This window comes from Rattus norvegicus, chromosome X (genome assembly GCF_036323735.1).
Source record: "Rattus norvegicus strain BN/NHsdMcwi chromosome X, GRCr8, whole genome shotgun sequence".
Lineage (NCBI taxonomy): Eukaryota > Metazoa > Chordata > Mammalia > Rodentia > Muridae > Rattus > Rattus norvegicus.
The window spans coordinates 25,498,601-25,526,384 of record NC_086039.1 but is presented as its reverse complement, the minus strand read 5'-3'; the positions used below and the strand labels follow the sequence as shown (position 1 = coordinate 25,526,384).

Here is a 27,784-nt window from a genome sequence, read left to right as displayed (position 1 = left end):
ATTTTTTTCAGTTGCAATGTTTTCTATGTAACTTGTCTCATCCATAGTAACACAAGCAAGACACAGATTGTGGCTCATTTGAAGAATGATATGGACACGACAGGAAACAATTGTGGTACACAGGATGATGGACTTTATTATATTTGACCTGCTAGACTGTGAAGTTGTTGCTCGGCAGAATGAGGTTTGTGGAAATGTCTTTAAAGACATCATATTGGAAATAGCTGAATTCATACATTCTACTGTAACCACACAATGGTAGATGGTGAGAAGGGTAGCAATATCTCCCTTCAAAATGAGGAGAGTGAACTAGTTAAAGGCTGTTTATGGGGTAAATAAATTGACAATAAATGGGATAGTAAACAGAATTCCTAATAGAAAACCTCAATATTTTCACCAAATTACCACACAACACTTGCAGCTATGCCTGTGATAGCAGAAGTTCTCAGACACCAACACAAACCTCTGGCTTTACATCTCAGTTCTGTCTCTCCACATCCCTCTCACCCTTATCACACTATTTCCTCCCTCCATTATCATTTTCATAACCATCATCACTTTCATTTCTCTACAATGGATCATTGCTGCTACCCCTTCCCCAACTACATCACCATGTAGTCATTTTCTGCAAGAAAAATGGCACAAATGTCCATGGTATGTGACTAGAAATATAGTTCAGCATTTAAAAGTATTTGTTGCTCCTCCAGAGAAACTGAATTCAACACCCCATACCCATATGGTAGCTCACAATGTTTTGTAACTCCAATTCCAGGGGATCTGACATTCCCTTCTGACCTCTTTGGGCACCAGGCATAGACATACATGCAAGCAAAGCACCCACACATGAAAGATAATTTTTTAAAAAACTATGTGTCACTGTAACACTTATTTGTCTACTCCTTCAATGATCTGGAATCAACACATCTGATGTGCATGCTTCTGTCTGTAGGGCCTAATTCTGTATGCCTGGCAAATGGCTACATGATGTTCTGTCAGCACATTCCCATCTCAGCTCACATGGGCAAACTTCCATAAGGGTCAGTCCATGAGGGTCAGGTGGTTAATTTAAAGGGATTGTTTTAACTAAATATATCTGATTTTCAGAGCAATAAGGTTTCTTGTGAGTTTCAGAACCTGATTTATCAATGACTGTCAAAGGAAAAATGAGGATGGGGACGGTCTGGGGTCTTTGAAGAACAGGTTAGAGGTGAACCAGACAAAACCAGCTGAAATCAAATGGCAAGGTTGGTCCCATGAAGATAATAGCAATGAATGCTAGTCACATTCTCATGCTGGACATTAAACCTACCCCTAGAAGCACACCAGTGTCACCCCTCAAAGCAGTCCTGCCAGCTGCCAACATCCTCTTCAGGTGTCTCTACATCCCATCCCTTGAGCCCCAGCTTGTAATTCAAGATCGTGGAGAGTCCTGGGATTGGTTCTGTTTGCATGTCTCTGGCAGCAATGGATGCTGGAACACGAAATAGTTAACCTCTCTCCTTATAGAATGATGTGGAAGAAAATTCCCATACAAAAGAAGCTCCTAATGCTAGAGATAGGGTGTCAGAACTCTACTGAGATTAAAAATACAAATGGCCCCCAGGGTATCTCTTTAGCATCTCCTTCAGAACACTGAGCAAGGTGAGTGTAGTCATTCAAGGAAGATGCATCAGTATTATGTAGAAATCACTAGGCAGCAGCTACCACCAGCACCAGGGTCACATTATTTGTACAGCTTTGTTTCCCCAAAAGTACAAATGCTAAAGTTTCACTATCTTTTGAGAATGCAAGAGTCCTAATGTAGATAAGATAGATGACACATAACAGAACTGCCTATGATCTGTTAAGAGTTCATTGTTTTTCTATATATATATACTAGAATGGTTTATAACCTTAATGCATGCGGCAACATTTCTGCAAAGAACAAAAGAGAAATTATGTGTATCTGTGTGTGTGTGTGTGTGTGTGTGTGTGTGTGTGTGTGTGTTGTATGCATACAAATGTACAGATGATTAGATTTTTTTCTCTCTTTTATTGGATATTTCTTTATTTACATTTCAAACGTTATTCCCTTTCCCGGTTTCCCCTCCTAAAACCCCCTATCCTATCCTCACTACCCCTGCTCCTATAAGGGAGCTCCCCCATTCCCTCCTGCCTTCTCGCCCTGGCATTCCCCTACACTGGGGCATCAAGACTTCACAGGACCAAGGACCTTTCCTCCCATTGATGCCCAACAAGGCCATCCTCTGCTACATATGCTGCTGGAGCCATGGGTCTCTCCATGTATACTCTTTTGTTGGTGGTTTAGTCACTGAAAACTCTGGGGGTCTAGTTGGTTGATATTGTTGTTCTTATTGGGTTGAAAACCCCTTCAGCTCCTTCTGTCCTTTTTCTAACTTTTTCATTGGGGACCTCGCTCTCAAACTTTTTTTCCAGATAGAGATGGCTAATTTTTTTCTCTTGGTTTTTTTTGTTGTTGTTTTGTTTTGTTTTGTTTTGTTTCTGTTTTTGTTTTGTTTTATTTTAATTTTGTAAGATGAGGTCTTAGTAGCCCAGTCTGCCCTTAAACTCCCTGGGTAGCTCAGACAGTCTGTGAACTCAAAGCAATAGCTCTGTCTCAACTTCTCTAGGTAGTGTGACAGGTATGAATCACTGTGCCCAGCTACACTATCATCTTAACTGAAAAAATGGCAAGAACACAGCAATAATCAATCATAGCTTCAGGGAGTTATTAGGCTATGTCACTACTTGACACAGCATAGGAGGGACAGCTATATTAAAGATATGATGCACCCCCACCTTAGTGGCACTAGAAAAAGACTTCCTTCATACATCAGTGCTCTGATCCCAGTCCATCCTGTTGAACTTATCTCCTTCACCATCCAGACTTTCCAGAAGACCACTGGCTACAGGTTATTTGGACAGAATCCATGTCAAAATGGAGTTGGCTGTTTGGACAGAATCCATGTCAAATTGGAGTTAGTCACAATGACTTTATTTAACTATTTTCTCAAGAATTTGGGTCTGGCACTTAAGCACTACAACTGGCCTTAGTAAAAGTCCAAGGGGTAATTAAAAGTCAAGAGGTGACACTGAATGTTCTAGAGGAAATTTTCCATGTCCAAGTTCTGGTGTGTTGTTTCTCCCAGCATAAAGGCCATCCTCAGTGAGCTCCTCTATGGTGACCAAAGTGGAATTTGAAGGATGCTACATCATGGCAGCACTGTGATAGGAAGGAAGGCAAGAACACAATCCAAAACAACAAGACACAGAACCTGAAAAACAGGGATGTCTGGCCCCCATCCCATCCATTCAGAGATCCCCCTGGGCTTGGGAAATGGAGTCAACTTCCTTTATGTTGTGGGACCCAGTTGCAGTATGGATTTCAACAGTGCTAGCATCCGAACCTGAAGAGGAAAAGAGCAGGTTATGTTAGGGCTGAGGTTCTAGAAGATTTGGTCTTGTTTTGCTATCACAGGGTCACATGTAGACCAGGATTGCCTCAAAGTTGATATATATTCAAGAAGGAACTTGAACTTCCAAGCCTCCTGAATCCCCCTCAAAAGTGCTAGAATAACAAATATGTATCATCATATTCATTTTATATAGTGGTGGAAATTGAACTCAGGACCTCACATTAGCTAACCAAACACTGTACTAAGTGAGCAACATTGCCAGACTTAAATTTCAGAAAATGCTGCTAGTACGCAACAACAAAATGAGACTTTATCTTTCTTTTTCTTGATAAAAGAAAGAATAAATGAATGAATCTTAGTCAAATATTAACATCTAAGGCCAGGTGTAGTAGCACACACTTTAATTCCTTCATGAGAAGTCAGGCAAATTTCTGTGGATTTGAGCCTAGTATACATAGCAAGTTATAGGAAAGCCAGGAGTACATACAAAGATCCTGTCTCAAAAAATAATTAACATCAATATTGCCTATGCTTATGTATAAATAAAATGAGGGGGAAAAACCTCTACATCATCCCTGTGATTGTTTGTATATGCTTGGCTGGTCTAGGGAGTGGCACTATTAGAAGGTGTGGCCTTGTTGGAATAGGTGTGTCATTATGGGTATGGGCTATAAGACCCTCATCCTAGCTGCCTGCAAGCCAGTATTCTGCTAGCAGCCTTCAGATGAAGATGTAGAACTCTCAGCTCCTCCTGCACCATATCTGCCTGAATGCTGCCATGTTCTTGCCTTGGTGATAATGGACTGAACCTCAGAACCTGTAAGCCAGCTCCCAGTTAATCTTGTCCTTATAAGAGTTGCCTTGTTCATGGTGTCTGTTCACAGCAGTAAAACTCTAAGACAATCCCTTACTTTATTTAATCTATTCAGAGAAAAAAATGAAATGAATCCTATAGAATCATTTCAGGCAGCTGACACATGGTTCCAAGGGAAATGTGACAGTTTAATTAAGGTGTCCTTGGACCCTTGGATGTGCCTGAGATGTACAAAGGACATAGTCCATCCACAGCAAGTTGTGATAAACAGTGGGATCTCCTGTCTGGCTACGTGCACTCAGCTCCAGAAAGCCCCAAAATGAAGCAATCTCTGTTTTCTGCAAAGCTCGCTCTTGTCCTCATATACAGTGCTACCAGTTTTCTTTCACCTTGCAACCCCCATCCTTCAGCACACCAAACTATCTCTCTATCTATCAAGGGGCTGTAATTTAAACAAATATCAAGACACACAACAGCACATGCCTGGCAGTGCTTTGCTAAGCCAGTTTTCTTGTTCTGATGATAAACTAGAGCCCTAGATACAATGAGTAGGGGACAAATGATGCTTCTCATATGGCATAGTACACACATCCAAATAATCTCTGAGTTATTTGGTGCTCATTTCATAGGAAGCTGAAGGAAGGAGACCTTTCTCTCTGGCCTTCATGTCTGGAACCTGTGAGCGCAGGAGAGGGAGAGGGAGAGGGAGAAGGACAGGGAGAGGGACAGGGACAGGGACAAGGACAGGGAGTTGTATTTGTCTTCTAAGAGCCATTGCTAGGTTTTCTTCAGAATAATTAATTTTGTAACTTATCACATTCTCTCTTTAGTTTCCAGGTAAGAAGTTCAAAGAAAAATCAGTCACACAATTTGAGTAGCCTTGTGTGGCTCATTTCATCTGGCTTTCCTTGGATCCCATCATTGTTCTCTGGTCCTGTTCTATTTTTTTACTAATCAATTTCCCCTTTGCTTTAGAACGTGTCATGACTTACAGACAGCAGTCACAGCACAGTACAAAGGGTGGGAAAGTAAGCTCAATAAGAAAGGCAAAATAAAACATTCTCATCAAGGGTCACTCTGCAGGTCTACTTAATCACTTGACTAGCACTCCTTCCTTCCGGATAGCAAAATCCTTTGGAACAATAGCAGACTTATTCTTCTGCTCCCAAAAATACCCAGAAGAACTGGCTCTGAGCCAGGGTAGGAACTGGGTATGGAAAATTCAAAGATGGAAGCAATGAAGCAAGGGGGCCTTTCCCCGTTTGCACAGGCAGTCTCTAAGCTCCACCAATGGACCCTGCTTACTTTTGCAGCTTTGCCTATCACTCCTGTCATCCCTCAGGCATTCTAATTTACCTACTCCTCCTCTCCTTCTAAAGGTATGGTCCTGTCAAAGGCCATTCCACTGCTCTTTTTCTGCCTGCAATGCATCTTTGAACTTTCCCATGACTCTTTGTGTTTAATTTTGGTCTCAATTCAGAATGTTACCTCATCCACAGAGAAACTTCTGGGATACCCTATCAAAAATACTAGTTCCCTACCTAACTTTCTTCCTGATTAGCTGTTCCTATTCTTAATAAATTAGGTATTGAAGTCAGAGTCACTTACATGTTGAGCAAGCTCTTTTCATTTGAATTCTATCCCCAGCACCCTAAAGAGTTCTAGTTCACCATATTTATCACTAGTTGGATATCATATTACATAATCACTGTGGACTTTCTGCATTTGTTTTCTTTCTTCCTCTAGAATGGAATACTCAGTAAACATATTGAGTGGATATAGTTGAGTCAATGCCTCAACAGCAGTGAGATGAGCCCTTGGAAGCTAGAGCAGCATTAACATTGATGACCTATGGAAGGCAGGAAGAATAACAGTTTGAACAGAGGCAAACACCATACTGAAGGAATACTCTAATGCACTTGGGTCACCCACTGTAGCCTGTTAGGGAACCAGCAGCCAGAACTTCCCTAGGGGAAGATGCATCTAAGTGGATTCAGGCATGATGAACACAAAGTAAATGTGATCCCCTCAAGGAATCTAGAGGAAGGAATGAAGAAATGATGTTTGGCCATGGACCCTAGAGCCAGGTCCAGATTTTGAGTGTGGGTGCAGCCATGGGTAATAGAGGACAACCATCTGGCTAGAGTAGCCAGGGAGCAGCTGGAAAGTCTTTTAAGAGCTTCCAGAATAGCACTGCTGCAGGAGGGGCTGGCTGAAGACACTTGAAAAAAATCTGATTCTCACAGGGTCAGCTGGACTATGAACTCATCTCGGGTGCATGAGAACTCATGTGGGTTTTTTTGTGGTTTTTGTTTAAAAAAAGACCCAGCTGAGTATCATAAGGTGGCTTGTGATCAAGGTCTTTGCTGCGGATACTCCCCCATGACCTCACACTTGAGGACAAATTCCCATGGCTTTGTAAAGTGTTTGGTCTTTCACTCCTTACACCCATCTCCATGGAAAACAGTGATGCATAAGATTCTCTCAAAGGCAAAGCTGCAAGAATAAAGCCACCCTCAGGTAGCTCCATTCATCCTAAGTCACACAAGGATTTGTGCTCTGGACTCTAGCAAGCCTGGATGGTCTTGGGGCTTTTTTCTGCCTTGTAATGCTCCACGAAGAGAAGGTGTTTTTGTTGACAGAGCAAGACTCTGGAGACAGTGCAGCATGGCTACTAGGGCATTGACTAGTTCTCTATTGATGCAAAGTCTGCTGATATCAAGTGACCATGACCTCATGATATCAAACAGTCAGCCCCCAGCAATGATGTTGTGTCATCACAAGCCCAGAGCAAGAGGACCAAGCAATGGTTCTTTTTATGATATAATGATATTTCATTAGATGGATATGCACCCTTTTCCAAAAGCCTGTAAAACTGAACCATATTAAACCTTTCCTTTTAAAAAGTAATTTTCTTCAGAAACTTTGTTACTGCACAGAGAAGTAACTAAAACATTACTAGACCATAAAGGACAATACTAACCAAAAGAGATGCGGAAATCTTTTTAAATGCACTATAACACTCTAAGAAGCAAAATACTTAAAGTGATTTAGTTTCTAAAAAACAGCTTTCTTTGTTCTTTGCAGTTCCATGTATGCAAATTCCTGCAAAGAGCCACCATACAAAATGGTGGTGACTTTTTCTTAGGAGTCATTTTAATTTAGCTATTTTCAGGGTGAGGAAGTGTAAACTTAAGACCTTCACCAAACCCCCACTACTTATACTTTTGCAGGAAATGTTTTGGTTAATTTTTCCTACTCACTCTGTGCTTGAAGAATGCTTCCAAAAAAAAATGACCCAGAAGATAAGCAAACAACACATCACTGTGGATTCTTAACTGACAGTTGCCTTTTCCTCTTTTCTTTGGATTAATTAATTAATTAATTAATTAGGCAGGGTCTGTTGTTTTCTTTTGTATATTTATAGTACGGGGTGGGGGGGTCGAACTCGGGCCTTGTACATGCTAGTCAAATGCTCTTACTGAGCTATACCTCAATCCTAATGACTGCCATTTTTACAAAAATTCTTTTTTTTAGAAAGGCTCTCATTTGCTTTCCTCTACCTCCACATTGTTTCTCAAATCAATACTTTTACAGGGTGGTGGTGTTGCACAACTTTAATCCCAGCAATTGGTAATCAGGGTGCTAATACACAGGGGCAGGTTCAAATTCTGTGAGCATGAGCCTAGCCTGGCTTACAAAGCAAATTCCAGGACAGCCAGGGTTTTGCACAAAGAAACCCTATCTTGAAAAACACCAAACCAAAACAAAAAATCAACATTTTCAATGATTAATTCATTAATTGAATAGAATAATAATTTTAACTGTTTTGAATTTGTCCAATAAACTATAAGGGCAGGGATTATGGTCCTTGCTGCAAACCCATGACAGCTCCTAATACATGGCTTGATGGAGTTCTTTACAGTCAATAGTAGTTGCTAGAAATTTTTCAGAAAATAAATATTTCCATACTGTAATATGTTATTGAGCCATAAAAGAACCATATGCTGATGTGTGCTGCTGAATAAATCTTCAAAAATTTAGGGTATAAAGTCAGACAGAAAAGGACAAACTCCGTACAATATGATTATAGGAAATTTGTAGAACATTCATACACAGAAAAATTCGTGGCTGGCAGGAATGGAGAAGGCTGAAAGTGAAGCTCAGTTGGTAAATTGTTTGCCTAGCAGGCAGAAAGCCCTAGATTCAACCCATCACCTTGTAAACTGAGCATGGTGGTATACTCTCTTAATCTCAGCACCTGAAAGTGGAAGCAAAATGATCAAGAGTTCAAAGTCAGCAAGAGCTATATAGTGAGCTTGAAGCCAATTTGTGATACATGAGACCCAGGAGGAGGGAGGGGGAGAGGGAGAATGAATAGGGGGAGTTCACGGCTGTGTCCACAACTTCCAAGTAAAGTTCTGGATTTATTTATTTATTTATTTAGGCAATGACTGGACAACTTCATGAATACACTAAAATGCACTAAACCTTTAAAGAATAAATTTGATGATATTTGAATTATATATCACAGTGGATTCTCTTCCCTACCCTACCCCCACCTCTGGACTGTAGAGGGGTCTCAGGTCTTCTTTACTCTGCCAAAACTTTTTCCTTTGCTTTGAAAGGAATTGAAATAGGATTTAGGGACATGGTTCTATTGTGTAGCAAAAAGTTGGCACTGGTAACATACCAGGTTACATTCAAAGCACTTAAAAAAAAGAAGCAAGATCAGCAACAAAGAAGGGATCCTAAAGACAGCAGTCATTATGAACAGTGGCTCTGTTTCCTGTTGGACCTTTGTGCATTGTTTTAAAGATTCTAAAAGCTTTCAGCCTGTGAGCAACAGTACTAGGCTGGACAGAATAGAAACAAGAAGGGTCTGCTTAATGCTGTTTGAAGTGGTGGAAGGAAGTAGGGTGCAGGGACCAGATATAATGGGGTTTATTGTTATTGTAGAATTTTATTATAGTGTCAAAAATGGCTCAGCCATTTTGAACCATCAGGATGGGAATTCGGACACACATAAATAATTCTAAATGCAGCTTTTTACTCCTGACGCCGTGGTATCAATAACTTGGCATGCTGACAGCAGTCTTAACTACTGGGGCAACATTAGAAGCCTAAAGGCTAGGGTGTGGCTGGAGCTGCAGCAATAGCCCAGCATAGATGAGACCCTGCCTACCACTGCAGCATACTCAGAGAAAGAGAAAGTTCCTAAACACACAGTTTCTGTCGTGTAGGTCCATCCAGGAGAGCTTCTCTGTTTCCTTTACAGCTCCCCAGTACAACCACACAATACCACCTCAGGACATCAGGTCATAGATTTATCTAGATATTTTCTCAGCCAGACTTGTCCCAAGAATGAACCTTCTTCTGCATATGTGAATAGCAAGAAAGGCAAAGAAGATTGAAGTCCTCTAACCAATTCCACACATCTTTCCTCAAAATGTTCCTCCGTCTAGTTTGGAATAGTTTGTCAGTACTGTGAATTGTCTTTGGCTCTGTGTGTGTGTGTGTGTGTGTGTGTGTGTGTGTGTGTGTGTGTGTGTGTGTGTGTGTACATGAATGTCTATGTATCCCAGATATTATCATGTTCAAAAATGCAAGTTTCTTTAAGCTTTTGCAAAGGAGACATTTTTCTGACCCGAGGGACACTAAGCCCACAGAAGGTATTTGTTACTCCAGGGAGATGAGAGCAGAGAAGCTAATAAACACTCTAAAGTGCATAGCACAGGCAGCAGAAGGTAGAAGCAGCTAGCCAAGGATAAGGGATGCTGCTCTGAAAATAGTATATGATAAGGAGTATATGATATGATAGGAAACTAGATGTTTCCTATCCATTCTCTGTGGGCTAGCTGAGGATAGGCAAGATTGCTCTGATGTTCCTGAGTAAGTTTGTTGTTGTTTAGATTTATTTTTATTTGTGTGTATTATGAGTACATGTGTGCATGTGCCCACCCAGACTAGAAGAGGTCATCAGATCCCCTGGAGCTGGAATCACAGGTGATTGTAGATTGCCAGTATGGGTACTGAGAACTAACCCCCTAAGTATTTTTAAATCTTTCTCCTTAGACTGCCAGAAAATTGTAGCAACCAACTAGCTGGACCTGGTGGTATGTTCCTGTAATACCATAACTCAAACAGCTGAGGCAGAAGGACTGAATGTTAGAAGTTAGCTTTTGTTTCATAGTGAAACTCTGTCTTAAAAACAAATGAGGGACTGGAGAACTGACTTAACTGTTAAGAGCACTGACTATTCTAGAAGAGTCCTGTTCAATTCCTGGCACCCACACGGCAGCTTGCTACCTGTAATTTCAGTTCCAGGGATCTGATCCCACCTTTTGGCTTCCATGGGTACTGGGTATAAATGTGCTTCACAGACACATGCAGGAAAAACAACCATATGCATAAAATGAAATAGATTACTAAAAGTGAAAATATATAAAAATGAAAAGTGGAAGAGGAAATGCAAGAGTATAGTGACATGTAAGTTTCCCATCAGCAGCTCCCTGTTTAATGGACTTCCAGGGAATTCTGGGACTCTGCAGTTCACTTTTCTTGGAATAAAGCATTACCTTCAGACAAAATACTCAGCACCTCATCAGAAGTGTGCCCCCCAACACACACCACCTTCCTGGGGTTTTGATGGGGCACACAGGAACCCTCAGGGGTCTGATATGTGCCCTCAGCAGCCGAGGCAGTCATTGTTTCCCACTGAATCACCATCTTGGGAGCATGGACATCCAGGCTGCATCCTGTCCAGCCATAGAAGGCCAGAGACAAGAGAAGTCCTTGAGATGGATTCAATATTCCCTAGGAAGGAGGGCAAAAGAATACATTAAGGTAAAAGGAGTGTAGAAAAAGTGACAATCTTTAGTCACTATAATCATAAGTTCTATGCTGGTATACCCAATAGACTGATCTTCCTCTGAAACACCCATACATATAAAATAAAGTAAATAAATCTAATAAAAAGAAACAAAAAAGAATAACAGTTTAATGCTGTGGAAAAAAAACTTCAAATGCCTCAATCTCTAGGCCACAGCGACTTAACAGAGATTGCCTTACTTTTATTCATTCTTTCATTCACTCACTCACTCACTCATTTTGCAGTACTGAAGACCAAGCCCAGAAACCATTGTCACCAGGCCACATTCCAGCTCTAAGCCTGTTTAGTAATACAATGACAGAACATAGCATGGCAGTGCATGGGTTATAATGGTAGTCCATAAACATTGCACTGGTTATATATTTACACATCGTACTTTGAATGTTTTTTTTTCCATATCAGTTTTCTTCTTTCCTTTACAAGAAGAAAAATTCAGTCTAGATTAGCCTACCATAATAAACCATGTGGTCCTGGCTGCATTCTGGATGCGTTTCAGAGAGCCTCCATGGGTATCTGGTTGCATTTCAAGGTAGAACAAAAGACATTCATTGATGATATTGGACAACCAACTGATGGAAAGAAAATGATCCACAGGTGAAGAAAGCACTCAGTGAAATTCATAGTGACTTTAACCGTGGTCTATATGTACCAGTTCTTGGTGGCAACATGATCACTTTTGTGGGAAGGAATTGAGTTGGCACCAAGACTTTAATTGAAACACAATCTTCTCTTGGTCTAATACAGACCTCAACCAATTCCGATAGAAACATTCCACATCACATCAAGATGTAAAGTTTAGCCCTGTATCAACCCAGAAATCATTCTCCATAAGAGAGGTAATCTTAAAGACTTTTTCTTTTCTTCTTGCCTGCCTTCCTTCCTTCCTTCCTTCCTTCCTTCTTTTCTGTCTTTTCTTTTCTTTCGTTTTTTGAAAAGTAACTTAACCTTTTGATGCCATTTTGATATTTTATATGGAATTTGTGTGTGCTGGAGGATGGGGGAAAGACAGGAGGTAGTCAGAGGACATCTCTAGGAGTCAGTTCTCTCTTGCGACCTTGTGAGATGCAGGAATTAAATTCAAGTAGTCAGAGCTGAGCATAAGTGCCTCTATTGCTGAACTATCTTACCAAGCCTGTGGTAGTTTGAAGGAGAATGGCTTCTGTAAGCTCCTAAGTTTTATTTCCAGTTGGTGGGATTATTTCGGAGAGATTAGAAAGTATACATTTGTTAGAGGAGTGTCATTGGCAGTGAGCTCTGAGCTTTCAAAGGCCTATGCCATCCCCAGTGACCTTCTTTGCCCCCTTCTTATGGATTAGGATATGAACTCTAAGCTGCAGTTCCCAGACCATGCCAACATGCCTACTTCCATACTCTTTGCTATGACGGTGATGGACTCCTATCTTTCTGGAACTCTAAGGCCCCCAAAAACCTTTCCTTATATAAATTGCCTTTGTCACAGCATTTTATCACAGCAGTAGAAAAATAACCAAGTCCTTATGTGGGGTTTTAAAATGTTAATCTTTGTAGGTCACTGGAATGTAAAATAACAAGATGAATATATAAGCTGCAGATAATTTAGAACTCTCCTAGGAGGGCATTTAAATAAATGTCCCTGTGCCAGGGGGATTAATACCACAGAGATTTGCTGTGTTCTGTATGGTACTGATTCATTACTGTTTTTAATAACAATCTTTTTGGGGAGAAGGCAGAATGGGTCTTTCCAAGACAGAGTTTCTCTATGTGACCTAGCTGTACTAGAACTTGCTCTGTAAGAGGATCTATGGTCAGTCTTTAGCACCCACATGGTGGCTCACAAATGTCCGTACCGGCTGGGCACAATGCAACATGTCTTTAATCCCAGAGGCAGGCATATTTCTGGGTTCCAGGACAGCCAGAGCAACAAGGTGAGACTCTGCCTCCATCTTAAAAAACAAAAAGAATTGGTAACTCAAAGGAATCTGGGCATCCTCTTCTGGTTTCCTAATAGGCACATAGTGCATATACATATACACAGCCAAAATGTTTATACATACAAAATAAACAATGTGAGTGATTGTTCCTTTATTTTGCTTAGCCCGGTGATGGGATGAAATATCAGGTGTGTATGGCTTAAATATTTGAAAACTGAACACATAGCTGGGCGTGATGGTACATGCTTACAATCCCAGCACCTGGACAGGCAGAGGCAAGGGAATCAATCACTGAAAATTCAAGGCCACCTGAGTCTACATTATGTGTTCTGGGTCAGCCAGGGGTATATAGTGAGACACTATCTCAATAACAATAACAAAGTAAGAAAGAAGAGGAGGAGAGAAAAAGAAAAACTGGCTAAATCTTTCTTTAAAAAAAAACAAAACCTTGAACACTTCTTATTTTCATGGTATAATATATAATTGTCATTAAGGTTTTTAAAAAATATGACTTGCTGACCTATTTTCTGTTCATTTCTTTAGGGGATACCTTACATTGTCTCAAAGATTTTCCTTCCAGATTCTTTCCTTTGGAATTCTCACGTCACATTTGGAGAAGAAAAATAGCAAGTTGGCATATCCTTCTCACTAGCACAATCAACAACAAATACTAGAAGAAAAGTTACCATGCAATTAACACCAGCATTATTTTGAAAAACCGGGTCTTGATCACGGCCCCCATCAATCTCTCATTCTCTGTATAAACACCTTTTCGTCCTTTCAGTAAAGAGGCCACTGTAGGAGTGTAGAGGAACATCAGACAACATTCATGACTTACAGTAACTCCATAACAGAGAAGAAAACCAAAGCAGATATGAACCTTTATATACAGCCAGAAAAGCATGAAGTAAAACCCATTACTGACAGTCATTACAGTATTGCACCTGGTGTCCTTATAAACATGAAGGTCATACATATACACAAACACATGTACACACACATATATATACATACATATATATATATATAATTAGATACTTTCAATTTTAAATAACTTTTTATATATGTGGTATTAGTATGGCCTTATGCATGCTAGGCAAGTGCTCTACCACTATTTCAGCTTGACTTACCATGCTGCATAACTATAGCTTCTCCCAGTGTGAACATCATGCACAAATGCAGGACTTTTGTACAACTGAGAAATTAACCCTGGTAATTCATTAACTGAACTCCTGATTTTATTAGTACTTTATTAAAATACTGTGTTTTTAAAGGCCTTTTTATCCACTCCAAAATAATATGCACTTATTATTTTAGAATATTGAAAAAGTTAATATTTCTCCTTACAGAGAAGTTAAAATAAATCTTTAGAGAAGAATTAATGATCCATTGTACCACCTCCATATATATATATATATATATATATATATATATATATATATATATATATATATATATATATATATATTTGAACATTATTGTATTTGGCCAAGGCATGTCCGCTGCTTTGATAAAAACCACTACTTATATGTAATTTCTGAAACAAAAAATCCTATATTTAAATGCAGATAAAAATACTCATCCAATTATAAGTTCCTATTACTAATAATAGACTTTTAAAAATGATTTTTTTAAATTCTATAACCAGGAACTACAGAGATGCCTCAGTGGTTAAAAGCACTTCCTGCTCCTGTAGAAAATGAGTTTGGTCCTAGTAACCACGTGGTAGCTCACAACCACCTGAAATTTCAGTTCCAGGGAATCTGATGCCCTTTTTTGGCCTCTACGTGCATGTAATACACATAAACTCAGGCAGGCACACACACATAAACATAAAAATAGTAAATAAATAAACATTTTTCAGTTCAATCAACAGTTGATACTTCAGCATAAATAGTATATTTAATGCCTACATTTAAAAGAAGATAGGAAATGTTGCATCTAAAGTGTCAGTAGTTTATCACTAGTGATAGAGTTTAAAGCACTCTTCTTTTGAGATTTCTACAAACAACTTCTAATTCTTAAATGACCTTTCTTTGAAGATCAATGTACAAATAAATGCCTTAATTCACATTCTACCTAAGAGATGCACAGAAGCATAAGACAAATGGGCATTTACTCCGTCTTATGGTCACTTGAGGAGGTGGTAGGACTGAGATATAGGTCTCTAGTCCTAGCCGTAAAAGGCATGTCCCTCTGGTGACCCACTACCTCCCTCTAGAGTTTTGCCATTGCAATGGATTTGTTTCCTGTGCTCCACATCCTGCTTCCTGCACATCTGACAAAATGCATAGGTCAAGTGAGTGCATAGGAATGACCATGAGTCCATACCTCATCCCTTCCTCTTATCTGCCTCTTGCTATATCTACTTCTACGTTGCCTCTACAGTTTTAAAAATTCACCTTCAGTCCTTTATACTAAGAGCAGACACTGGAGGGCCTAGCATGGAAGGCTCAATTAAAATTCATGGTCATTAGCTAAACAAACGTCAGCAAAAACACTGTGTAATAAATAAGTAAATAGGGTTTCACATTTCACTTATTAAACACAGTCAGTTAGTCCAGCTAAATTCTGCCCCTGCCTTTTTTGTTTAACGTTTTTGAAAGATGTGTTTATTTTGTGTATATGTATACATTGTTACTGAAACTCCAGAAGAGGGCATCAGATCCCATTACAGGAGTTGTGAGCTACCATGTAGTTGCTGGGAATTGAACTCAGGACCTCTAGAAGAGCAGCCAGTGCTCTTAACCACTGTCTGCTCATGTCTTTGAAGAAAGATGAATAAAGTCAATTGTCATCTCTAATTCCAGAAGGAACAGCTGTATTTTTTTATGTTTCCAAGACATGCAGATGTACTCAATGTCCATAAACCAAGAGTAATCCTCCCAAGATTTACCTGAAATCACTGTCTTGTGAAACAGGATCGGGTTGGCCACAAGGACAAGCATAAGTGGCAAGTATGTGGTGACATAATGGGGGATGGCATGGTCCAGGCCTCTCTCACACCTTAAAAGAAGAATATCAAAACATTCTCCCCTAAGAAAACCTTTAGCTGAGATGGGATGCTTACCTGGAAGCTGGGATAAGAGGCTAGAGCAGAGAAGGAAATGCATCAGTCTGTTCCTGACTTTGTCCAAAGGTAATCTGACTTATTTTTCTTGTTGAAAACAAGTAATACATTACAGAGTGATGAAGGAGATGGGTCATATTCCTGTCTCATAAATGGCAGGAGTGACAGAGCATCCCATTGGGGGAACCTTTTAAAGACCTTCTGGGAAAACAAAAATTCTGGAGTGGTAGGTTCTCTCTGTACTTGGTCTCTTCACAGTTACACACACACACACACACACACACACACACACACACACACACACACACACGTGCACGCAAACAATTCAAGTGGAGGTGGAGACAAATGAATTCATTTAAGTACTAGGCTTTGAGTACTTGCTACATGGTCTTGCCCAGTAACATGAATAAAATCCACTCCCTATCCCTGAGCAACTTAGAAACTAAAAATATAGAAGTTTAAGATTGGGCTGGAGAGATGGCTCAGAGGTTAAGAGCACTGACTGCTCTTCCAGAGGTCCTGAGTTCAATTCCCAGCAACACATGGTGGGTCATAACCATCTGTAATGAGATCTGATGCCCTCTTCTGGTGTGTCTGAAGACAGCTATAGTATACTTATATATAATAAATAAATAAATCTTTTTAAAAATGAAGTTTAATATTTAAAAGTTGTGTGATGGTGCAGGCCTTTAAACCCAGCACTCATGAGGCAGAGGCATCTCTGAGTTTGAGGCCAGCCTAGTCTACATATCGAGTTCCAAGACAACTAGAGCTATATAATAGAGATACCCTGTCTCAAAAAATAAGATTTAAAATTAAATATGTTCTTATCATTGATGACAAAACTCTCAGCAGTTCTTTTGGGGGCAATTAATAAGAATTTCTACAAAGTAATCACAGAAATCACTGGTCACTTTAAGATGTAATGGAAGGCCATGCATTCATGTTATAAAGGTAGGATAGAGCTGAGAAATGGCTCAGAGATTGAGAGCACTTGTTGTTTTTGCAAAGGATATGGGTTCAATTCCTAGCGCATATATATATATGTGTGTGTGCACATGGTATACATACATACCTAAAGCAAAACACTTATTTATATTTTTTAATCTAAAAAAAGAAGGTAAGAACTATCAGCTAGGACACACATGATGTAAGAGAAAAAAATAGCTGAGAAGTGAGAAGTGAAGCCAAAGTAGGACACAGGAGAGCTCAGGCACAAAGAGAGAGGTCAACAATTCCCTATGATGTCTACTTCTAGTATAAATGTTCTTCATCTTTGAAGGCTCAATGTGGTCTGGAAAGTCAGGGAAACAAGAGAAGGGGGAGAAGAGATTCTGACAGAAAGGTAGAAATAAAATGACAGATGAAAGCAAGGGCATACTTAAAGAATTCCAGGGTTCCAAAATGTGGGTAGCACAAGACTAAGAGGTAATCAAGAGTAAATCCAAGACATCTACCAAAAGCATTTGAGTACCCAGGGACTCCTTGCAAGCCCTGAATCAATGGAATTCTTGAGCTCACATTTTTTGGGGGGATTTTCCAGGTCCCACAGGGAAGTACATGAGAAAGTAAAGGATTTTTCAGTTAAATGTATTCTTCTCTAATAGATATACACTGTTGTCTGTTTGTTATAAGTTCTCCAGAAAGAAGACTACACCATGAGCCTGCACAGAACTCCCTGAGAGTACTCATAGTTGATAAGGTGTAATGGTTTAAATGAGAAATGTCCTTCACAGGCTCAAGTAGTTGAACACTTGGTTCCCAGTTAGTGTTCCTCCTTGCTGGAGAAAGTATGTCTCAGGGTGGTCTTTGAGAGTTTATAGCCTTGCCCTACTTCCAGTTCATTCTCTTTGTTTTATGTTTTTGGTTAAAGATGTGATATCCCAGTTTCTTGATCCTGCAACCATGGCTGCTACTTGCTTCCATGCTTTGCTGCCCTGATGGACTCTTATCTCTCTGGAAGAGCAAGCCCAAATAAACTCTCTTAAGTTACCCTTAGTCATGGTATTTATCATAGCAATAGAAAAGTAGTTAATAAAAAAGGCAACATCAAAGTGGAGGCATACATCCAATTAAGAAACTGAAAGCAGTCAAAAAAGTTCTATACTGTGGGTCAGCAAACTTATCCTGAGGAAAAGATGATTCATATATTTCAACTTCAACTTCTGCTGTAACTTCTGAATTCTGTCTCTGTAAATCAAAGACAGCCACAGACAGCACATAAACAAATATAGCTGTGCTCTAATAAAACTTTATTCATAAACATAGACAAAGGGCAAGACTTGTCAGGAGGGCTCTGCTGTACTGAGCCCTGGTTTAAACATCCCTTAAGTCACAGAGACACTGTTTACCTCTGTCTGTTTTCCATGTAAATTTAGAGTTTTCATACTTAGACCTTGAAGCTTTATAAGTATCTTCCTTTGTGGTGAAGGGATAATCTCAAGGCCTCAAATATGTTAACAAAATTCTCTACCACCAAGTTACCTCCCCTGCCCCTCTCTTTTTTTTCCAGATGGATTAGCTGTAACAGCTTTTCATTCCCTATTAGAGGCACACAATAGACCAGGAACTATGAGTAACTGGGCTTACCTGGACACAGAAGGGTAATAAAGCATGACTGCACCTTCCACACAGAGCAGCACAGGCAGGCCCCAGGCCATGATGTGGTACAGCAGGATGGTGCTAGGAGAAAAGAGAAGAGGGGTGGCAACAGCTAAGAGGGGATACAAGGCTACCCAGTGGAAATGACTAGATTAAGTTCTATTCTGTCCAGAGCTTCCTGTGCTATTGGTGAGGGGGTTGTTGGGCTTACATTTTTTGTGTTTTCCAAGGTGAAATTCACATCACATAAAACTTGTTATTTGAAAGTGAACAATTTCAAGATACTTTTTGCATATACACAGCCAATGTTGTTTAACCATCAAAACTATCTATTTACAGAATATTTTGATCACCATAAAATACCTCATTCTCATTAGTAGTCACTACCACTCCTTCTGAACCCAAGAATGATTAATATGCTTTGTCCTATGGAATTGTCTGTTCTAGATATTCACACAGATAATAAGACACTGCATGGCTTTCGTGTGTGGTTTTTTTTTTCACACAGCATGTTTCTCACACCTGAGTAATATACCATTATATATGGAAAGACCCCATGCTTCACCTCCATATACCTACCAATGAAAATTTAGACTGTTTTTACCTTTTGGCTACTATGAGTAGTGCTGCTATGAACATGTACATATAACTATTTGAGTTCCTGTTTTCAATTCTTTAGGGTGTGTGTGTGTGTGTGTGTGTGTGTGTGTGTGTGTGTGTGTGTGTGTGTGTGTGTGTGTGAAATTACTGGGTTAAATGGTATCTTCGTGTTTAGCCAGCATGTGTCTTCTTAGGTGGCAGTCAGTTGTTCTGACTAAGCTGGACCCCAGGCACTTCATGTTTAACTGTCTGTAATCCAGCTCTTGGGATCCAGGTGATTCCCTTTTTTGATTTCTTCAGGTATCTGTAGTTACTTGCAGAAGCCCCCAGACAGTCACACACATATACACACAATTAAAAATAAATAATAAATAAAGGGGAGGGTGTACATCTTGCATGGAAATCAGACAAAAACTGCAATCTGAAGGCTCAAACGAAGACGCTGTATTTCAGGACCTGGTGGGAAACTAAACAGCTCAAGTTCTCCAGGCAATCAAAGGGCTTCCTTTTCTTCCTCCCTCCTTTGCACTTCCCATTCCAGGCATAGTTCACATTCCTGCCATATCCTTCCTTTATGTTTATGCTTGCACATACCCAGCCAGTCTTACCCCTGTCACCCAATCTCCCAGATTTGATGACATGGTCTTCTAGAGGCTACCAGCAACTTTGGAGAATTGGCTTTACACAAAGCCAGCTGATTCCATGGAGTAGTGGACAACATTCAAATAGATGCTACTTTGTGATTGGGTAAGCATGTTGGGCTCTGTCAGTCACACACACTAGCTGCCACTCAAGATTTAACAGGATATGGAACAAATAACATCCATGTCTGATTGAGATTCTGACTTTGAAGTCTAGCTATGTGAATGGAAAGTAAGCCCGTGGATCAGAACAGGAGACCAGCACCTACACTAAGCAGGGAAAGAAGCAGAGGCTGGCACACAAAGCTCTTAGAGAAGAACTGTTCTGTGCCATTTGTCTGGGAAAACACAAGGAAATGACTCCAGCCTATTTTGTCTCCCCTATTGTTGCCAGTTCCTGGAGTGGCCATCCGCTGGCCTCACAGGGGCAGGAAGCTGGAGGGGCACAGCATCAATGTTAGTATTGCCAGAGGTCTAGGCTGTATGGAGACTCAGCTACCTCAAAGAAACTCTCAATACAGGGGGACTGTATTGTTGATGGCAGCAGGATCTGCTCATTCCACCACACCCTCCCCATACCTAGGGCCACACTGGATGCATTTACAGAATGATGAATGAACAGTCCAGGATGCAAGACCAACCAATTCCGTGGCCACCCACACTTTCATTTCTTTTGGCAACAGGTTCTCACTATTCAGCCTAAATTGTCCTCCAGCTACAGATCCTCCTGCTGAGAGGATCTGATCCTGCTGAGGTGCTTGGGGATTAAAGTGTGCCCCATGGAGACCTGTACTGTCATTTTCTTACAATACCATACCTTTAGTCCAAGGCCTTTTTCAAGATCTCAAGCCCTACCTAAGTATTGTTTGAAATCTGTGTATTCCACACCAGAAGGGAGCTGCAGTGAACAGCTCAAATTCAAGCTTTACATCTATCTTAATTACCTTTCTTGGGATAGGAATTAAAGGAGAAAATACTCCCCAGCCTGCCAAAGATATCAGTGCTGACAGGATCTCAAAGGACATGTGAAGTTTAGCCAGCCACATTTGCCAAGTTGGGCCCCTGCCCTGGAATTCACAAGATAACTCTCCCTACCAGTCTTAGTCTCTCAGTGGCCATCTGTAGAAGCAGCTACACCTATTACCCTGGACACCAGCAGACTCTTCAAAGGGAAGGATAGAGGATAGAAGCTTCAGAAGTGACACTCCCAACCCTGGTTCATTCCAACCAGTGAGAACACACCCACACATTGCCTATGGCTTCAAGAAGTAGGACTTGTACCAGGCACCAAGGTGAGACTTAGTCTCTCCAGAAACCTGGCATCTTTATTACCTATGCTATGTGCCCTGTTTCTCTATAATGGGGAGATCACTCCATTCCTAACAGTGTGTATCTTAACTCTGATGAAAACTTGCCCTTGTAAAGTTTTCTGGGGCTTTACATCCCATGCAGTAACTTTTTACATAATAGGGCATCCTCAGAAGCCATACTTTGCCCAGGTCTTCTAGATGCCAGCAGCATCTTTCTCTTCCTCCTCTTCCTCCTCCTCCTCCTCCTGCTCATTCTCCTTCTCTTCTTCCTCTTCTTCCTCCTGCTCATCCTCCTCCTCCTCTCATCCTGCATGTGGGAATGAATGTTTGCCTCAAAATTAATACCAAAGCCCCTGAGTAGTAGGGAAAAGGATAAGATCCCAGATAATAAATAGGATAAAATTAGCGTGGGATGATATGGAGTGTGAGGGCTCTCACTTAGCATTCACTTCCAAATCTTACAAATATTTCATTTCTTCCTCCCTCACTTTTTGTTTATTTTGGTTTGGCCACTTGAATTGAACCCAGAGTCTTGAATATATTTGCTCTTCACTTGAAATTCCCAACAACCCCTAACTATTTAATTTCCCAAGTTACTCATTTACAAGGTTGTAAGAATCTTGATGTTTTGAATTTGCCATTGGTATCTTACTAAAGTGAGCTGTCCTCTGGGAATAGGGCCAAACTTCTATAAGAGAAACGCTCAGGAGGCAGAGGCAGGAGGAGTCTAGGCTCAAGTGACATCCTAGATTTCATAGTGAGATGAAGTGTTCAAAAAATGTTAATATAACAATGAGCAAGCATAGTTATTTCTGGGTGGAAATCCAATTGACAGGCAGATATATGGTGTAAGCCACACTGTGAAGAACCTTTGAACGCGCAATAGTCTGTCCAAATTTTGCTCAAAGAACCAGCAAAACACCCCTTTTTGTGTTCCCAGTCAATAAATACCTCCGTCCTGCTGATCTCCTGATCACCAAGTATACATCAACTGCATAGCAGAAGAGCCACCAGAAGCAGGCACTGTACAACAGCTGGATCCACATCTATAATCAACAGGAGTTCAGCATCAAAGATTCAAGCAGCAGGCATGAGGTGCCCTACTCATGCCTAAAATGAGGAGCAGACACAAGTTTTCCTGGAATCATGAGTGAGCTATCCCATATGAACACATTCTCTGGAATTCAGAGTGGCTATGACCAATACAAGTATGTATTTATATAAAACATTTAATGTATTTTTAAATATGTTTCTTTAGAAAACCAATATATTTTTCTCTGTGGCTGGCTTTGATTGAAACTGTGCACAAATTATGAAGAGGGTATATATGTGTGTGTAGGGGGAAAGCTTAGACACTGATTGAGTCTTCTTCTGTGTCCATCTGTATCCCAGGTAGATTTGGCATCACACTGACTCCTGGTCTTCAGGTCCAGGGCAAGACCTGAGAATTGCATTCCTCACAACTCCCAGTGTCTGTCTGCTCTGCTGACTTTAAAGACCACCCTGTAGGAGGAGCAAAGGGAGGAAGGTGAACAAAGGAAGGTAACTTACTGCACTCCCGACACAGAAAGCAGTAGGCCAAATGTCTGTTCCATTCATATTGGAAATGTTTTCAATGAATTCTGGGTAGGCTATCCACACTGTGGACCTGATAACGATTCCTGTATGAGAATTAGATAGGGAAAGTCTACATGTTCCTAATTCAAATCTGAAGCAATCTGGTTGCTTTAGTGGGAGGAATGTCAAAAAAGAAAACAAAGGAAGAAAGAAAAAGAGAAAAACAGAGACATTGGTGCATAATGATAAAGAAGAAAATGAAGGCCCAGCAACTGATATAATTGTTACTGTCAGAGTTGTCCCAAGCACTTCAGTATCTAGTCAAACCATAAGCAGAAACAGCATTGTCCCTCCTTTGTTTGGTGATTAGAAATTATAGCATCACTAGCAGATCTATATTTTTCACCTGTATCTTTTAATATCCATGTAAGGTACTCATATAAGAAACTGGAGAGATGCATTTGTACTACCCATAACATATCTAATTCTATACACATGCACTGAGTAATGCACTACTGTGGGGTTCCTAAACATTTAAAGCCATATTGCCTAATCACTAAGCCAGTCCTAACTAAATAATTATAATAATAGTTTTTCTGAAAAGTGCTTTAGAATTGTTAGCAATCTAGCTCTTCTTGGAGCTCCATAAAGGTTAGAGGAGGAGCTAGGCATGGCGGCCCAGGATCACACTTCTTTGACTGAAGCACTCCAGAGGCAGTAGCTCATTAGTCAGCCACATAATGGCCCTGTCTTCAAAGAACTAAAACTGAACCAGAAGGCCTGTGAGAAAAGCACTCATATTTTATATATTTCAGAAGAAGGGTCAGTCCTCAGCCCTCTCCTGACTTCTGTCCCATATCTTCCACCTCATTTACCTGATGTTCTGAAGGATGCTGTCCTTTTCCTACTTCTCAAGATATTTAGAGACCTCTGTAGTTCAAAATATTCAGGTTACAGGACTAAATTGAATTGATGCTGCTATCTACCTTGGTAACATCCTTAAGGAATCAAGAAAACACTAGATTGAATTATCCTGCACTAAAAATGATTTATCCCTCATGGAAAGAAAAATAGCTTTTCTAAATAAGAAAAAGTGACTTGGGATTTATAGAATATTCATCTGAACTCATACTCTTCAGTAAATCCAGTCACATTTTTGTGACTCTTAGCAATGGGATAAGTCAGGTCTGGGCCTTGGCACAATCAGCCACCTGTATCCAGGGATCTTCTCAAGGTGAAACACACAGGAAAATGAACACAGGACACAGAACCATTACCTCAAGGACAAACAGCAATGATTCAAACTTCAGTGGCATGGGAGATCTTTCCATTTCAGAGCTTCTTCAATTCCTTTTTTCAGAGACTTGAATTTCTTGTCATACAGATCTTTTATTTGCTTGGTTAGAGTCACACCGAGATATTTTATATTATTTGTGACTATTGTGAAGGGTGTCCCTAATGTCTTTCTCAGTTGAAAGATCTCCCAAGTTCATGCATTGGCAGGATTAATATTGTAAAAATAGCCATCTTATCAAAAGCGATCTACAGATTCAATGCAGTCCCCATCAAAATCCCAACTCAATTCTTCATAGAGTTAGAAAGAGCAATTTGCAAATTCATTTGGAATAACAAAAACCCAGGATAGGGAAAAATATCATCAACAATAAGAGAACTTCTGGAGGAATCACCATCCCTGACCTCAAGCTGCATTACAGAGCAATAGTCATAAAAACTGTATGGTATTGGTACAGAGACAGGCAGGTATCAGTGGAATAGAATTGAAGACCCAGAAATGAACCCACACACCTACGGGCACTTGATCTTTGACAAAGGAGCTAAAACCATCCAATGGAAACAAAGACAGCATTTTCACCAGATGGTGCTGGTTCAACTGGAGGTCAACATGTAGAAGAATGCAGATCGATCCATGCTTATCACCCTGTACAAAGCTCAACTACAAGTGGATCAAGGACCTCCACATAAAACCAGACACACTCAAATTATTAGAAGAAAAAGTGGGGAAGAGCCTCAAACACATGGGCACTGGCGATAATTTCCTGAACAGAACATTAATACCACTTCTGGGCATATATCCAAAACATGCTCCAACATATAACAAGGACACATGCTCCACTATGTTCATAGCAGCCTTATTTATAATAACCTGAAGCTGGAAAGAATCCAGATGTCCCTCAACAGAAGAATGAATACAGAAAATGTGGTACATTTACACAATGGAGTACTACTCAGCTATGAAAAACAATGACTTCATGAAATTCATAGGCAAATGGATGGAACTAGAAAATATCATCCTGACTTAAGTAACGCAAACACACAAAAAAATACCATGTATGCACTCACTGATAAGTGGATATTAGCCCAAAAGCTCAGATTACCTAAGATACAATCCACAGACCACATGAAGCTCAAGAAGAAGGACAACCAAAGTGTGAATGCTTTAGTCCTTCTTAGAAGGGGGAACAAAAATATTCCTAGGAGGAATACGGAGACAAAGGTTGGAGCATAGACTGAAGGAAAGGCTGTTCAGAGACTGTCCCACCTGGGGATCCAGCCCATATACATACAGCCACCAAACCCAGACAATACTGCTGATGCCAAGAAGTGCATGCTGACAGAAGCCTAATATAGCTGTCTCCTGAGAGGCTCTGCCAGAGCATGACAAATACAGAGGCAGATGCTCACAGCCAACCATTGAACTGAGAATTGGGTTCCCATTGGAGGAGTTAGAGAAAGGATTGAAGGAGTTGAAGGGGCTTGCAACCCCATAACAACAACAATACCAACCAACCAGAGCTCCCAGGGACTAAACCGTCATCCAAAGTGTACACATGGACAGACCCATGGCTCCAGCTGCATATATAGCAGAGGATGGCCTTGTCAGTCATCCGTGGGAAAGAAAGCCCTTGGCCCTGACAAGGCTCGATATCCCTGTGTAAGGGAATTTCAGCGAGGGAAGGCAGGAAGAGGTAGGTGATTGGGCTGGGGGAACACCCTCCCCATAGAAGCAGTGGGGAGGGATGGGATAGGGTGTTTATGGACATAAAACCTGGAAAGGTGATTTCATTTGAAATGCAAATTAAAAATCCAATAAAAATACATATATGTAAGAAAGAAAGAAAGAAAGAAAGAAAGAAAGAAAGAAAGAAAGAAAGAGAGAAAGAAAGAAAACTGCAGTTGCCACATGGATACAGCACCATCAAGAAATTCAAAGCACAGACAGAATTTGGGTCTTATTTTAACAGTCTCACTATGATAGCAGACCATATAGGAAGTAAAATTGGTTTTAATTATTTTAAAGTGCAAGTGGCACTGGTGTTAAACTGCACAATTTTTTTAGGTCTTGTTTTTGCTTGTTTGTTTGTTTTTTACTGGAACCTAACAGACAGAAGACCTAAAAAATTTGAATTTCTTGATGGTGCTGTATCCATGTGGCAACTGCAGTTTTCTTTTTTTCTTTCTTTCTTTCTTTCTTTCTTTCTTTCTTTCTTTCTTTCTTTCTTTCTTACATATATGTATTTTTATTGGATTTTTTAATTTGCAAGTCTGGAATTTGCTTCCAATTAACGCACCCAGGAAGGAAAAAAAGAAGGGGAGGGGGAAAGTCTGCAAAGGTGGGGGAGGGACATCTGGGGATTCAGGATACTTCCTTATAATTATAGACTATCTTCATGCATATTGGACAATTTCCACACTAAGCAGATAAATATAAGTCTAGTTTAAAGCTCAGTAAAGTGCATTATACTCTAGTCGAAAAAGGATATTGGGAAATTCATTCTGCTAAGAGCCAGGTAGTTAACTATGATTTTGGTTTGGTTTGATTTGGATTTTGTTGGTGGATCATGGTGTTTATTTCCAGCTTTGTACTCTGTCCTAGCAGGGCTAACAGGGTCTCAGATCGGCAGATGCTGGGCAGTGCTGGACTCGCATAAAACTTTATGTAAATTAATGCAGCACTCACATGCCATCAATCTTCTCTGGAGGAGCTGAAAACATTTTAAAGTGTTTTAAAGTGTCACTCTTAACAAAGGTGTCACAGAACATGCATCACCAGATAGCACTTTTTATACTTGAGGGGTTAGAGATAGAACTGCTTGGTAGAGCTTTTATCCAACATGCACAGGGCCTTGGTAATTTCAACAACAGCTCAAAAGACAGTTCTTTCAGATTCAAAACAAAAAACAAAGACAACAACAAATAAACACATAAGAAAGCACATGCATACTGATGACTGTCTGTTTCGCCTCACTGAGGTAACCATGAACCTGCTTTAGTTTTGTTTCTGTTTTCCTTTGTTTCTGGATTTTACCTGCACCTGCATGTCTGTGGTTTCCCTAATAAGCTCCACTAACAAATTCAACAGGATACCAATCACTCTGCATAATTCTCTAATACTATCCACTCACCAGGTTAATTAACTCCAGTCCTGCTCTGCACCCAAGGGTCACTCACATATCTCAAAGCTTTCAGTTGTCCCCAAATTTAGGCTCCCCTCTGAGACCATGCATCTTGGCCGAATCAGGTCCCAAACTGTGAATTTTGTACCATCCTCAAGCAAGAGCAGATCCCGAGAACCCTGTACATTCCACCCTGCAAGCTGCATATTCTAGCCTGAAAACAGTTGGCTCTGCGCCCTTACCCAGGCAGCCAAGCAAATCACAGGCGGTGGCAGCACGAAGGATGTGGACTGAGGCTGCTGGGGTTGTCGCAGGCGCCCTGTGACCAACAGATCGGCGCCCTGTTAGGAGCTGAAGGAGGCCAAGCACCAGGCGGAGGGCGCCGCTGCCCAGACACAGCGCATGGAACACCCGCGGTTGGAAGGTCAGCACCAGCTGTGTGGCTGCATCCCACGAAGGGCAGCAGAAGATTCCCAGGCGCGGGGAGGCCATTGGTCTTGCTCACGGACCGGTCTCTGGTCTGCAGAACCCACAGCTTTTCCTGGTCAGGTGCTGGGC

General features: G+C 40.6%; 1 protein-coding gene across 2 annotated transcripts; it reads right to left on the bottom strand.

Annotated features, from left to right (window-relative positions):
- Positions 1-2,976: 2,976 nt before the first annotated feature.
- Positions 2,977-27,784, bottom strand: Gpr143 (G protein-coupled receptor 143). 2 transcript variants are annotated; one of them, NM_001106958.1, is made up of 9 exons: positions 27,469-27,784; positions 22,806-22,915; positions 22,206-22,300; positions 18,692-18,784; positions 15,929-16,038; positions 13,719-13,827; positions 11,574-11,691; positions 10,809-11,046; positions 2,985-3,407 (listed from the first exon to the last, which is right to left on the bottom strand). In NM_001106958.1, exons 1-9 carry the CDS (start codon positions 27,716-27,718, stop codon positions 3,313-3,315), a joined length of 1,218 nt encoding a protein of 405 aa, NP_001100428.1. In that variant the 5' UTR covers positions 27,719-27,784; the 3' UTR covers positions 2,985-3,312. The 2 variants fall into 2 exon arrangements, with proteins under 2 accessions (XP_038955571.1, NP_001100428.1); XM_039099643.2 differs by lacking the exons at positions 22,206-22,300; positions 22,806-22,915 and having other exon boundaries at positions 2,977-3,407; positions 27,469-27,524.